At 43.3% G+C, this 15,464-nt stretch overlaps 1 protein-coding gene and 1 long non-coding RNA gene across 3 annotated transcripts in view; one reads left to right on the top strand and one right to left on the bottom strand.

Moving 5' to 3' along the window:
- Os9 (OS9 endoplasmic reticulum lectin) overlaps positions 1–9,461 on the bottom strand; it is a 22,447-nt gene extending 12,986 nt beyond the window's left edge. For both annotated transcript variants that reach the window (XM_069987608.1, XM_069987613.1), the window contains exons 1-5: positions 9,256–9,461; positions 8,685–8,861; positions 6,993–7,056; positions 6,802–6,878; positions 6,512–6,610 (exon numbers count right to left, since the gene is read on the bottom strand). In XM_069987608.1, coding sequence (XP_069843709.1) covers positions 6,512–6,610; positions 6,802–6,878; positions 6,993–7,056; positions 8,685–8,861; positions 9,256–9,417 — 579 coding nt within the window. In that variant the 5' untranslated portion in view covers positions 9,418–9,461. The remainder of the gene's footprint in view (positions 1–6,511; positions 6,611–6,801; positions 6,879–6,992; positions 7,057–8,684; positions 8,862–9,255) is intronic.
- Positions 8,977–15,464, top strand: LOC138803542 (uncharacterized). The gene is made up of 3 exons (XR_011364960.1): positions 8,977–9,127; positions 9,553–9,765; positions 15,136–15,464. It is a non-coding gene; the product is annotated as an uncharacterized lncRNA (long non-coding RNA).

The raw sequence follows: 15,464 nt of genomic DNA, 5'->3' as shown, positions 1-15,464 counted from the left end.
CTAAAATACTTATATTTAATACACAGTAGTCTCACAAGTCTAAAAACGTATTGGAAAATTTGATATATGTATACAATGTATATTAGCAAATCAAGGCTATTATAGTATTTCTGTCTCCTAAATAGAAATTATTTGGGGAAGGAAAATATTTCAGTCAATCAGTATGATGACAAGATGATCAGATGACATGTATGCACCATCATGCCCAGCTTTTATTAGTTGAAATGGAGTCTCTCCTGAACTTGAGCCACAGCACCACTTCTGGCCTTTTCTGTTTATGTGGTATTGAGGAATCAAACTCAGGGCTAGGCAAGCACTCTACCACTAAGCCACATTCCCAGCCCCTCCTGAATCTTTTTTTTTTGTGAGTGTGAGTGTGAGTGTGAGTGTGTGTGTGTGTGTGTGTGTGTGTGTGTGTGTGTGTGTGTGTGCATGCGCACCCGAGCACATGCGAGTGCGTGCAGTCTAGGACTTGAACTCAGGGAATGAGCACTGTCCCTGAGCTTTTTTACTTAAGGCTAAAACTTTATCATTTGAGCCAAAATCAGACTATGGCCACTTCTGGCTTTTTGGTGGTTACTAGGAGATAAGAATCTCATGGCTTTCCTGCCTCGGCTTTGAATCATGATCTTCAAATCTTGTAGACTTTCTCCTAATACTATAAATGACCAGGATTTTGCTTTAATGACGTCTTTTTGCTTAAATATTATGTAAGCAAACAAACAAAACCCGAGGGATGCAACCACAACAGGACTCAGAATGAAATGAATGGCTTTAAATGCAGGAGAAACCCTGAAAATTACTTAGGTTAGCACCATGCTCAAGAAGTTACAGAAATAGGCGGTAGAAAGCCAGGCACTGGTGGTTCACCCATGTAATCATAGCTACTCAGGAGGCTGAGATCTGAGGATAGCGATTCAAAGCCAGCCTGAATCCAGCATAGGACTCTTATCTCCAATTAATCATCAGAAAACTGGAAGTGGTAGAGTGCTAGCTTTGAGTACAAAAGCTCAGGGACAGTGCCCAGGTGCTACGACTGACAAAGAAAGAAAAGAAGTAAGGGGAGATAGCTCAGTGATAGAACATCTGCTTAGCATGCTCAAGGCACTGGGTTCAATCCCCAGCACCAAAAAGTTACAAGAATAGCTATAGACACTGGTGGCTCACACCCATAATCCAAGATACCCAGGAGGCTGAGAAAGGGAGGATCATGATTTGAAGTTAACCAAGCAAGTTGAGCAACCATATGGCCCTGAGTTCAAACTCTAGTACCACGGAAGGAAAAAAAAGAAAGAATGGCTACAGACAAAAGGATGACCACAAAAATATAAAGTATCCTTATAAACTGAGACAAACAGATCAATCATCTTTAATGAGAATGAGCCAAAGGGTATGGACAGTTAAAAAAGCAAAGACAGACAAACAGCTCTTAAATATGAATAAGCTGTCACCTTTTCTTAAGAGAAATGAAAACTAAAGCCACAATAAGAAATAATTCTTTATCTTATATCTAGCAGATGATTAGGCAAGCTCCAAAACTTTAAAAATATACCAGGCTGGCGTAGTACAGAAATTGGCACCTTCACACATTGCTAGAAGGAGAGTAATTTACCTAAGCAGGGTATTTTGGCAGTACATACCAAAATTACACAAGCCTGCTTCTAGGAATTCAATCTGCCTATATCATCTTTTTTTTTTAATATATATTTTTGTATTGTGAAAATACTGTACAGAGGGGTTACAATTACATGGGCAAGATAATGAGTACATTTCTTATCTTATTGTAGCCTCCTCCTTTGTTTCCTCTTCCCATCCCATCCTCCCCCCACCCCACCTCCCTGCCTATATCATTTCTTGTGGTTTTTGTTACTCAATACTAGCATTTAATGGTCTTGCACTTGCTGCATAAGTCTCCTCTGATTTGCCACTTGGGCCACAATAGTCATTTTGCTTTTAGTTATTATTCTTGAAGAGGGTCTTGAGTTTTTGCCTAGATTTGGACCAGGACCCTCTTTCTTGTTTTTCTTCTTTGTTGGTCAAGGGGCTTGAACTCAGGGCCTGGGCTCTTTCCCTAATCTTTTTCACTCAAGGCTAGCATTCTACCACTTTTGAACCAAAGTGGTTAATTGGAGAAGGGGCTGGGTTGGGAAGGTGGCTCAGTGGTAGAGTGCTTGCCTCACATACATGAGGCCCTAGGTTTGATTCCTCAGCACCACATAAGCAGAAAAAGCTGGAAGTGGCACTGTGGCTCAAGTGGTAGAGCGCTAGCCTTGAGCTGAAGAGCTGAGGGACAGTACCCAGGCCCAGAGTTCAGGCCCCATGACCAGCAACAACAACAAAAAAGAGGAATAAGCTATAAAGAATACTACTGTTAAGCCAGGCACTGGCGGCTCATGCGTATAATCCTAACTACTCAGGAGATCTGAGGATCGTGGTTCAAAGCCAGCCCAGGAAGGAAAGTCTGTGAGACTCTTAATCTCCAAATAACCACCGGAAAACCAGAAGTGGCACTGTGGCTCAAGTGGTAGAGCACTGGCCTTGAGCTGAAGAGCGCAGAGATAACACCCAAGCCCCCAAAAAGAACACTATTGTTAGGGGCCATCGCTCAATGGTAGAACACTTGCCAAGGCCCTAGGTTTGGTCCTTAGCATCACAAAAAATTAGCTAGGGCTTTACCTCATGCCATAGAATGGCAAAAACACTAATTAATGAAAATGAAATTATGGTATCACTGATGTGTAATTATTTTACCTTATTTTATTTACATTCTTGTTTTTGTTTTGAGATAAAACAGCCCAGGCTGGCCTGAAACTTATAATGTTCCTGTCTCAACTTCCAGACTGCTGGGATTGCAGACACACACCATTATGCCTGGCTACTTTGTTTTTATTTTTCTTTATTTTATATTTTTACCCTAGACATGCTAGGTAAGTATTTTACCACTGAGCTCAACCTCAGCCAATATGGAATTTTAAAGTGCAAAACTATACACTGTGTATGCTATTTGTGTCAATAATAGCATAAAACAAGCATGGTGTTGGTGTTGGTTGTTTCTAAAGAGGGGAAGGGAGAAATGAGTGGGTGGGCCTTAACTGTATTATTAGCATTGTACTCCTTTTAAAAATAAAACAGAGGTCTGATGCAAGTATGGCAAAGCACTGATATTTGTTTAAGGTGGTAGTGTATTTATCAGTTTCTATGACATTACTTTGTGTTTGAAACATGTCATGATTCAGAAGAAAAGAATCTGTGATATTGGAAGAATTTTAAAAGAACTTAGTAAGAGGGCTGGGTGTGTGTGGCTCAAGTTATATAGTACTTGCCTAGCCAGTAGAAGGCCCTGAGCTCAAACACAGACTTGCCAAAATAACAGTAACAATAATCTTAAAAAATTTGAGGTAGGGATCCAAACATATTTAATTTTAATCATGTGTTTTTCTTTCTTTTTTTCTTTCTTTTTTTTTAGGACCGAGACTAGGACTTGTACTTGATACCTGCCACTTTTGCTCTTTGCTCTACCAACTCAAAGCTTCCTCCTTTCTCCACAGTACCTAGGCTCAGCAAAAATCACCACTTATGGGCTAGGAAGGTGGCTCAGTGGTAGAGTGCTTGCCTTGCATGCATGAGGACCTGGGTTCAATTCCTCAGCACCACATAAGCAATAAAAAACCAGATGTGGCACTGTAGCTCAAGTGGTAGGGCACTAGCCTTGAGCTGAAGAGCTGAGGGACAGCGCCCAGGCCCAGAGTTCAGGTCCCATGACCAACAAATCACCACTTATGCAGGAATCCTTCTTGTTTTTGCCTTCTGAATCTCTCTCCAGAAATTCCCACTTCTTCACCTCATGTCAGCTTTCTCATCTGGATTACTGTAATACCTAACTGATCTCCCACTCATTTGCTATTCTCCAGCATTTTGGAGCATGCCTCCAAAATCAGAACTAAATGATGTCACCATTCTTACAACATTCGTTGGCTCTCCTAGATGTTCATACTTCTCAACACAGGTACAGAACCTTTCATGACCTGTGGCTTGGGCAGGTTCCAGCTTTATTTCCCACACCCCCTGCCCACAATTATCCTCTCTAGCTCCCTGAATATCTATCAGTTCCCAGAACAGTTCATTGCCTCTTGCCTCAGGGCTTAACTTTTGTCCTCACTTTTCTGGCCTATTCTCTTCTTGTCCTCCTTCTCCTCCACATCTGCTGGGCTAATTTCTCATCTAATTATCAGTTCAGAGGCCACTTCCGCCACATCTGCTGAGTTAACTTCTCATACTCCAGTTATCAGTTGAAAGGTTACTTCCTACCAAGCCTTCCTTCCTCCACCTCCCTGAACCCAACTCAGTTCTTTCTTGAATGCTCCTGTAATAGGTACTTCAACCTGTCCCAGTGTTTATCCTGCTTATTGTGTTTATGTAACATGTCTCTTGAGTTGCACTAAGACTCTCAATTTCCCTTTCGTTCCCAGTGCATAAGGCATATATTTAACAGATATGAGGAAGATATGGTCTTTGCCTTCAGTTCTTGGCCTACTGAAGATACTATCTCCCAAAGAAAATATAAAAATTAAGTAAGCACTGCAACAGATTATTTAGATATGTGGACACATAGCTGACTACATAACCTTGTCTGAAGTTGGTTAGGAAATGTGACAGGTGACCTTGCTTTTCATTCATTCCATTCCATTCATTCCACTTACTTGGTGCCAGGCACCATTCCAGGCACTGAGGAAACAGCAAGAAACAAGACAGACACTGTCCCTGCCTTCCTGGAACTTAGTTCAATGAAATTAGAGGGAGAGATTAACAAATGAGATAATTTCAGATAATGATATGAGCTTTGAAGAATATAAAACACTGGAAGGGGAAGAGACTAGATTACTTTCTCTGTAGAGGTATCATTTGAATATAACCTGAATGAAGGGATGAAGCCAGCCATTCAGAGATCTGCGGAAGACTGTTCTAGGCAGAGGGCACAATGAGTCCCACTGGTTTAAAGGACAGAAAGAAGGCCAGTGTGACAGAAACACAATGAGTATTTTTATCTCCAGTCTAGATCTTTTCCCTGAATTCCATAATCACAGGGCTGACTGCCAAATGAAAACTACCACTGGGATTTCAAGTAAGCATTCTAACCTTCTAAAATTCAAAAACAACCTAATTTTCTCCTACAAACGTGCTCCTTCACACTTTAGTAAATGAAATCTATCATTAGAATTGCTCAAGCTAGCTGGCTACTTGTAGCTCACACCTTTAATCCTAGATACTCAGGAGGCTGAGATTTGAGGTCATGGTTTGAAGCCAGTCTAGGTTTCTATGAGACTCTTATCTTCAATTAACCAGCAAAAAGCTAGAAATAGAGCTGTGGTTCAAGTGACAGAGCACTAGCTTTGAGTGAAAAAGTAAGGACAGTATCCAGGCCTTACATTCAAGCTGCAGCACACATACAAAAACAAGCTAAAAACTTGCATGGTCCTTCACTTTGTGTTGAACACTTGGTAGCAGCACACAATTGCCTGTGGAAATCTATCAAATCTAAGGAAAGATTTGATAGGTATCATGTGGTTCTCTCCAGGTACCTGGGATTTTTTTGTGTCAATACTCAGCCTTGAATTCATAAAGGTGAGAGCTTCTTTAAGAGATAACTAGAAGAATACATAGGAGGCTTTGTTATTTTATTTTATTGCCAGTCCTGAGGCTTGAACTCAGGACCTGGCCACTGTCCCTGAGCTGCTTTTGCTCAGGGCTAGCACTCTACCACTTGAGTCACAGCACCACTTCTGGCTTTTTCCTGTTTATGTGGTACTGAGGAATTAAACCCAGGGCTTTATGCATGCTAGGCAAGCACTCTACCACTAAGCCACATTCCCAGCCCCAACTGTTATTTTCTGAGAGAACTAGATTCTTTTCTTTCACACTCATTTCTTAGCTGATAAGCAGACTTATTTCTGTGATTCTTTTTAGCACTGTCATCCCTTCTAGACTGTGCATTGCACAAGGGCAGGTGCTCACACTCTATACTCAGAGCTGAGCCCAGTGCTTATGTGTAAAACAAGATCTTAATGAAGAATTGTTAAGCTGAGCATGGTGGTACACACCTGTAATCTCAGCACTCAGGAAGCTGAAGCAGGAGGACTATGAATTCAAGACTAACCTAGACTATACAGCAAGACCCTATCTGAAGTTGTTAAATGAAGAATAATTGTTAAATGAACAATGTGAAAAAGAAAGAGCCAAGGATTGACATGCAGTTTAAAGTAGAGGTGACTGAAAGGAAAAATGTGGTAAACATTAAGTGTGACTAGGGACACAGAAGGTAACAACATAAATGCTGACTTGAAGTAGCTCTGATTATGCAGGCAATGACATCTAGCTGGCATTTAGAAAGAAGTCTTAAGTTTTAGGTGCTAGGCCTGGGAAACTGTCTTGACTATAAGATGGAACCATGCTTTCCTCCTTTAGAATATGGATGTCATGCAAGGAGTATCAATTTCCCTGTCTAAAGACTTACCCGAACCTCAGCCTCTCGGGGCCTCCCATTGAGGTCACACTTGGACCCATTACCATAGGTCTGGCTGTGGTAGCGTTTCAGGCGATGCTGCTTGGAGGCCTGGAGGAGACAACAGGTAAGAGGAAGAGGGCATGAGAAAGAAAGTAAGAGCATGGGAATCTAGGCCCCCGGGATTCTTTCCTGGTCACCAAGCCCCAAGGAACTCATCAGCTAATCCTGACCCTCCCCTCTTTTCCAGGCTGTCAGTCTGCAGTGGACCCCTTTCTCTCCCAATTCCACACTCCTGCCACCTTAGCGGTTTCATCATCCCAGTCGAAAGCCGATTGGTAGTAGCCGAGATAGAGGACATCACCTTTGATCTCTGAATCTGCAAGAGAACCCACAGTGAAGCACATTATTTTCTTTTAAGAAGTCTGGGGAGAGGTAGGTCACTTTCCATGATAGGATGCTGAAGGCTTAGGGAAATGCAGGAATGAGTCACCTTCCATATGGTACTGCTGGATGTGGCGTCCATAACAGAATTCATACGTCCACCAGTCCTTGGTCTGAAAATTAAAAACAATCAGTGGGTAGAATGAAGATTCCTCTTTTTGGAGTCTCTAGGCTCCAAGATACATAAGCAATCATCTACTTCTCATTTCTCTCCTCCCACACTCATTCTCCAGTGCAGGTAGAGACAGTTGTTTTTCTTCTGTGGTTAGGGACACATCTTATGTCTGTCTTACACCTGTAGCTGGCTACCTTTCCTCCCTCCCTCCCTCTCTCCCTCTTTTCCTCTCTTCCTTTCTTCCTTCTCCCTTTTAAAAGTTTCAAGTCACCTGCTTCACCGTCCTGGTTGCTAGGATTATAACCAATCACCAGCACACCCGAACATCTGTGGTCTTTCCATTTTCACCCTTCTTAATAATTTTTTAATTCCTTTATTTCAGGATGCCAGTGATTCACACCTGTAATTCTAGCTATTCAGGAGGTTGAGATATGAGAACCACAGTTTGAAGCCAGCCTGGGCAGGAAAATGTGTGAGATCCTTATCTCCAAAAAGCCAGAAATGGAGCTGTGGTTCAAGAGGTAGAATGCTAGCTTGGAGCAAAAGCAGCTTAGGAATGGCACCCAGGCCCTTAGTTCAAGGACAGGACAAACAAACATTTTTTTTTCCCACCATAAAGATAAGCAATCATGGTATCTTCAAGGGACTTAGATTCTAAAAGTAGAGAAGACCCTGAAGTCAAATATAAATTCAGGGCTGGGAAGGTGGCTCAGTGGTAGAGCGCTTGCCTTGCATGCATGAGGCCCTGGGTTCAATTCCTCAGCACCACATAAGCAAAATGAAAAAAGCCGGAAGTGGCGCTGTGGCTCAAGGGATCGAGCACTAGCCTTGAGCTGAATAGCTGAGGGACAGCGCCCAGGCCCAGAGTTCAGGCCGGACCCCAAAAAAAAACAAATATAAATTCAACTTCTACAACATTCCTTGTGCTGCTCTAGTCACTGGAAAGATAAACTGACCTTGTAGACAGTACTAAACTTAAAGTAAACCAACTTTTTAGCTAATAAGATGATTCCATATCATTAAAACTGCCAGGATGAAAAAAAGAAAAAGTAGGTATGGGGCACAGTGAGGGGGCATATGGAGACTTTACCAGGTATGTTTCTCTAAGGAAAGGCTTGCCCCTGCCGTCCCACCCCAACCCTCTTTAGGCATTTCAATCTTGGTTTCTTCCATCCTACCCCAGCCCACCTCAAGTCAGCAAAATATTAGCGATTGCAGGAGTTTTCTTTTTTCTTTTTCTTTGTTTCTTTTTTTTTTTTTTTTTTTTTTGTCGGTCGTGGGGCTTGAACTCTGGGCCTGAGCGTTATCCCTTAGCTCTTCAGCTCAAGGCGAGCACTCTACCACTTGAGCTACAGCGCCACTTCCGGTTTTCTGGTGGTTTTATTGGAGATAGGAGTCTCACGGTCTCTCCTGCCGGGGCTGGCTTTGAACCGTGATCCTCAGATCTCAGCCTCCTGAGTAGCTAGGATTACAGGCGTGAGCCACCAGCGCCCGGCTTTTTTCTTTGTTTCTTGACTGTATACTATGTGGCCTTTTGACTCCTACAGGTTCCCTACATCCCGCGCCACTCCAGTTGGGGCCTGATAGCTCCCAAGATGTCATTCCATCTGCCCCAATCCCTTTCACCTTCAGCAGGCAGGGCGCATCTCTCATGGGGCTCAACAACTCGGGGATTCCAGGCCCTTGGTAAGCAGGTGTCTCCTCCTCCCTTTCACGCTGGAAGTGAATCGCTCCAGCAGGCAGGCGGCACTCATAGCGCTGTTTGTACTTGGAGGAGACAATCACTACGTCCGAAGCTTGGCTCTGGGAAAGAAGGGAGGAGCCGGGGCCAGGGGAGGCAGAGAGAGAGAGGGAGAGGGAGGCTGGGCGCAGGGACAGACACGAGATCGCTCTTTCTGACCCTGGGGACGGGCGCAGGCGAAGGTCCCTGGAGCCCCAAGTCCTCCCGGCTGTCTCTAGTGGGCGGGGCTAGGGCACCCCCACTTCTCCACGGGGCGGAGTCTGGGCCCGGAGGCCGACAGCGGGAAGCCCCCGAGAGATAGGTCTGTCTGCGATCACCACGAGTCAAGGTAAGAGCCTTGTCCCTCTCGGTCCTCTGGGCTGGCCGCCCGGGCTCCTCGGCCGCTGCCCTGCCCCCCGGCTTCCCCTTTTCCCGTTCGGCACTGGACCCTCGCTCGCCGCTTCGGCGCCTCCTCACCTGCCCTCCCATGACAGGCAATGGCAGGATCTCGATCCCATAACGCATCTCACTCAGTTCCTCCAAGTTCAAGCTCCCGACGCCACCCGTCAGACTTGCTGGTAATAGGAGCCCCAGAAACAGCAACTGCAACCAACTGGACAGCAGCTTTTCCGCCGCCATCTTTCGTTGCTCCGTCTCACAGGGAGACGCTCCTTCCGCCCTAAACCTGGCAGCGGCCTCACCCGCCCAGTAGCGCAGCAAAATCTTATTGGTTGGGCGTTCCACCCCTCTGACGTATCCTATTCTTATTTGTAGACGTTGCTCCAAAACCTCCGGGGAGGAGGATCACGACGATTAGCACCACCAATCCCTGCACGTGATTGGTCAGAAGGATTGACCAATCATTAACGAGATTGTATTTCCCCACCCTCTCCCCGCCCCTGTCCGATGTCAGAGAGGCGGGCTCGACACTGTGCTGTTCAAGCCGGTTGTCTCTGTTCTAGCCCAGCTGTCACGCTGTGAGTACGGGTGAGTGTACGGGATACCTCTGGGAGTCACTTAATACTTTTTGCTAAACAGTTACTCCTACCTTGGTGCCGGCGGCTCACGCCTGTAATTATAACTACTTAGGAGGCTGAGATCTGAGGATCATGGTTCAAAGCCAGCTCCGGCAAGAAAGTCCATGAGCCGCTTATCACCAATTAACCAGCAAAAAGCAAAGGTGGAGCTGTGGCTCAAGTGGTAGAGTGCTAGGATTAGATGATTAAAAGCTCGAGGACAGCGCCCAGACCCTGAGTTCAAATCCCAGGACTGGCACAAAAACAATACCCCAGAGTATACAAACGCATACCCCTTTCATATGCATATATTACTTTAAGCCAAAAAAAGCATTTCCTGACAGTTTCTACACTGTTTTGCAGTTGTTCTCCAACAAAATTATCCTAAAGAAATCAAGGACACACCTATGATTCCAGCAGTTAGGAGACTGAGGCAGGAGGATGTTGGTTTAAGGAGCTGCAAAGGAAGACTCTATTTTTTAAAAAAAATTAATATTATTTAAATTATGTAATAATAATTATATAAAGAGGTTTCAATACCACAAGTCAGTACAATACATCTTGTCACCCTTTCCATCCTTTCTCCGATCTTTCCATCCAGACTTTTATGTGGTTCAATTTTTACAGAGTGTACATTGAATATAATTGTATTTCTCCTCCCTCCACTCACGTATCTCCCTCCTCATAACCTCCTCCCCAAATAAAACCTGTGTCGGCTTCCTGGTATTCATATTTTATAATTTTTTATTGAGATTAAGTGATTACATAAACTTCACAAACCACAGTATTGTAAGATAATGATACTTAGTTAAAGTCACAAACACATTTTAACCTTCACAAGGCCAATTGTCATTATCATGGTCTATAAAGTCTGTGAATTCTGTTAGCTTTGACAATACAACTATTTCTTCCATATGTGTGATATGTCCATTTCTTTCCTTTTGTTTGGTGTTAGCTCTTCCCTCTTTCCCTCTCATTCCGTCCCTCCCATCGCTGCCCTTGAGTTGCTTAGTTCGTTGTCATCAGTGTCCAGTTCAGCCGATGGGCCCCTCTGTTGTATGTTGTCCTCTGATCCTGGTATATTCATTTTGTTAAACAGTTCATTAGTTGTTCAGAGGAGTTATACCTTTGGATTGAGTATACCATCCTTAAGTTAATTGGTTTAGGTAGATGCACAAAACCCTCTATATGCATTCATATATTTGTATTTTAGAGCTAATGTCCACTTACTAGAGAAAACATGCACTGTTTGTCTCTCTGAGCCTGACTTACTTCACTTATATAAAGGGGTCCAAGCCAGGCACCAGTGGCTCATGCCTGTAATCCTAGCTACTCAGGAGGCTGAGATCTGAGGATCACAGTTCAAAGCCAGCCTGGGCAAGAAAAGTCCATGAGACTCTTATCTCCAATTAACCACCAGGAACCTGGAAGTGGCACTGTAGCTCAAGTGGTAGAGTACTAGCTTTGAGCTGAAGAACTCAAGGACAGTGCCCGGACCCAGAGTTCAAGAGCCACCACTGATTTAAAAAAAAAAAAAGGGGGGGGGAGGTCCACAGGAGTCACCCTGGTATGAATTGGGATTAGGGAGCATGGGCAAATTCATCTATTATTGCCCAGACCAGAAGTTAGAAACAGCAGTGACATTTTAGAAGCTGGAAAGCAAACCCTGAGAAAATTGGGCCCTAAACAGAGGTAAAGAGCATGAATATATTTTTGGAAACATTTTCTGTAAGGAAATCCCACTGGCTCAACAGAAAAATCCTGTAGATACTCTTTATCTTGAGGCCTGGGGTATGGCTCACTGGGAAGAGCACCTGTCTCACAAGTAAATAGCCTTTTTTTTTTTTTTTTTTTTTGGTCAGTTGTGGGGCCTGAACTCTGGGCCAGGGCGCTGTCCCTCAGCTCTTCAGCTCAAGGCTAGCGCTCTACCACTTTAGCCACCGCACCACTTCCGGCTTTTTTCTTTTTGCTTATGTGGTGCTGAGGAATTGAACCCAGGGCCTCAGTCATGCAAGGCAAGCGCTCTACCACTGAGCCACCTTCCCAGCCCAATAGCCTTGACTTTTAAATCTCATTTCAGCCCTACCCACCAAGAATGAAGAGGGAGCTGCATGGCAGATAGTTTGTGGCTTTTCTTAAGAAAGTGTTTGTGTCTTGCTGCTAAAGTCCTTGTGATTAAGCCTGACAGTGTCGTGAGCTTTTCAGTCATCACAACAATAAGCTCTTTCAGGGAATATACCAGAATATATGTGTAATTAGCTGTTTTTGTTTTGTTTTGTTTTGTTTTGTTTGGGTCCAGTCATGAGGCCTGAACTCTGGGCCTGGGTGCAGTCCCTCAGCTCTTCAGCTCAAGGCTAGCACTCTACCACTTGAGTCACAGCGCCACTTCCGGCTTTTTTCTTTTTGCTTATGTGGTGCTGAGGAATCGAACCCAGGGCCTCTGGCATGCAAGGCAAGTGCTCTACCACTGAGCCACCTTCCCAGCCCAGCTGTTTTTTTTTTTTTAATCTTTGTCATTGCAGAGTAAAAACAGTGACTGCAGTCTAGGCATGTGGTTAGCTGATATTTGCTATCATCTTTGTAACATTTGTAACTTGTTCTTATCTGTGTTCTAAAAGATAATTATTTTCTGTAGAATTCAAACCACTGGGTCTAATGAGCTTCTCATAAGCTAAACATCCCTTAGAAAATAATGTTTGGATGCAAGAAAAAAAGGAGGATAACCTCAATTTTTTTTTTAAATTTTGAGACAAAATCATTCCAAATTGGCCCTGAGCTTAGTGATCCTCCTATCTTTGCTTCCTGAATACTGGGGTTACAAAGGTACACCACCACAACCAGCTGCCCTCATTTTTTTTCTTTTTGGAGATTGTGGAGTTCAAATGCAAGACATTGGGCAACCACTCTACCATGGAGGGGGCATCCCCACTGCTTGGCTTTTTGAGACAGGGTCATGTCCCATAGACTAGCTTTAAATTTAAGGCTCTCCTGCCTTCATCTCCCAAGTGCTGGGATTGAAGGTATGTACCACTGTACCAATTGCCTTCAGATGTTTGGGAACATTATTTTTTAACTAAAATTTCACTCTGAGCCAAACCATGATTTAATTGTGAGTCTGGTGTAAAGACTATTTCAGATATGCCTAGTCTCAAAATACTGATATTCCATACATTATTCTTCAGGAAATTAGGAGTGGATTTATTATACCAAGAAAAATCAGCAGGTCAAAAATGAGTGATGTGGAATCCTAGAATCAGTCCAGCATCAAAGAAAGGCAACTGGAGTCACTAAGGTAATGAGGTAGGGAGATAATAAATTGTACAGCTGGGCTTCAGATCACCTTTTCAAAATTAAAGCTGTCCAGAAGGGTTTGAGGGTGATTTCTTTAAAAAAAAAAACTTGATCAGATACCTAATATATTTGAGTTTATGGAGGAGAGATTTGTATAACCAGAAGAAGAAAGTTTGGGAATATATTAGTGACAAGTAGATAGAAAGTTCAGAGGAACAAAAGACAGTTATATAATAAAAGTTAAAAGTTGGAGGGAGGGAGGGAGAAAAATGGGGGAGGGAGTAACAAGTTAGACAAGAAAGGTAATCACGGGCTGGGAAGGTAGCTCAGCGGTAGAGTGCTTGCCTTGCAAGCATGAGGCCCTGGGTTTGATTCCTCAGCACCACATAAAAAGAAAAAGCCGGAAGTGGCGCTGTGGCTCCAGTGGTAGAGCAGCTAGCCTTAAGCTGAAGAGCTGAGGAACAGCGCTCAGACCCAGAGTTCAGGCCCCATGACCAGCAAAAAAAAAAAAAAGAAAGGTAATCACTACCTTACTCATGTAACTGTAACCCCTTCTGTACGTCATCTTGACAATAAAATTTAAATTTAAAAAAAAAAACAACTTGGGCTGAGAAAACTCAACATCTGCTTTTTTTCAAGTCCAGTGAGCATTTCCAAGACAATTAATAAATGGTGGGTAGTCAGATGTGAGTTGGTACATACCAGTAAGTCCAGCACTCTGGAGGCTCATGAGTAGAGGCCCGTTTGGATTACATTGTGACTGCCCCCCAAAAGTCAGGAAAATGGAAATGCCTTCATTAATTACAAGCATGCTAGAGCCATCAAGACAGTGAAGAATTGCCAGGCTCCAGTGATACAGAATTTTCTTCTGCTATTGTTTGAGTTGGTCAGAGCCCACAGAGCTCTGCTGGCTTCATAGCCCTTCTGGCTGTGCAGCTGGCAGAGACCATGTAGGATCCTAGCCCTGTAATAGACAAGGCCTGCTTGTATTGCAGCTCAGTGGCAGGCAATGTCTGCCAGTGTTGCAGAAGCACTGTCATCCGCTATCAGTGTAGCCTCCTCTGGTTTTTGTCAGAATCTGACAAATGAAGTCTCAGACAATAGACGGTCAGCATGAAAATCCTCATTCAAAAGAGAAGTATCTTGCTTGAAAGCTGCAGCTCTGTCTGTCCATCATGTGTTCTCCATCCGTCTCCATCCTTCCCTAGGTATCTGTGTACAGGTGATTCTGAGTTATGCCCTCCATGTTCTCTGATTGATCATTCTTATTATAATTAACTATTTGGTGTTTTTTTTTCACTCAAAGTTAGAGCTCTATCATTTGAGCCACACCTCTACTTCTGGCTTTTTGCTGGTTAATTGGATAAGAGTCTCTGAATTTATCTGCCCAATTGGCTTCAGTCCCCAATTCTTAGCTCTCCTGAGTAGCTAAGGCATGAGCCAGTATGTGGCTAAACTTTACTTGGTTAGTATGGCTATAAAGAACATATGACCATTTTTAATCTTCCACTGGTACCTGTGGCCAAAACAAACAAACAAAAACCTATGTATAGAGACATTACAACGGAAATTAATAAAAAGCATGAAAGGGGAACATCAGATCCTAAAAGCAGCCAGAGTGTGAATTATGTGGGTATACGCATTTGTCAAAGTTCATTAACACTTCTAATTTCAGATGTGCTTAAATATGAAAAAATTTTGTATCTTGGGAAGTCAACAACATATATATGCTGTGTACCAAGAAGATAATCTGAAATATAAGGCTACATAATGATTAAAAATAATAAAGGTAAAAATATAATGTGATATGATATATGACATGTTAAAATATAGTATTTATATAAAGCATGCATAAAAAGAAGTTTGTTAAGAGAGACAATACAGTGTTTCACCAATCTATTGTCTTCTGGCCATACACATGAACTATCTTTTCCACTGCCCTGGAGTTACTTGGGTCATGTGATTGAATTCTCAACAATGGAGAGAAGGACTCCACTTCCAGGCCTGACTCCTAAAATATTCTGTCCTGTCGCCATTTTCTTACCTTCAGGTGGATTACAACTCCCAAGGAAACCTCGGCTACCACATTTTGAAGACACTAGACTTCTGTCAACTGGGTTCCTGAAAGCACAGTTTGCTACACCAGTCCTTCCAGCCCTTCCCAGACTGAAGTCCTCACATAATAAACTTTGTGTGTGTGTGTGTGTTGATGCTAGGCTTTGCTTGATCTATACCTTGTACATGCTAGACAACTCCTCTATCACTGAGCTATCTCAGCAGCGCTGTGGTTATTAGCAGGATCAGCTCTAACAAATACAGACACCTGTAGAGGTAATGAAATAAGGCTGTAATGAAAACCTAAATACAGGGCTGGGAAGG

Source organism: Dipodomys merriami, unplaced genomic scaffold, assembly GCF_024711535.1.
Source record: "Dipodomys merriami isolate MVZ:Mamm:240054 unplaced genomic scaffold, mDipMer1.0.p SCAF_10, whole genome shotgun sequence".
Classification (NCBI taxonomy): Eukaryota; Metazoa; Chordata; class Mammalia; order Rodentia; family Heteromyidae; genus Dipodomys; species Dipodomys merriami.
Note: the sequence above shows the minus strand (reverse complement) of the source record. Positions and strands in the feature narration are given on the sequence as shown.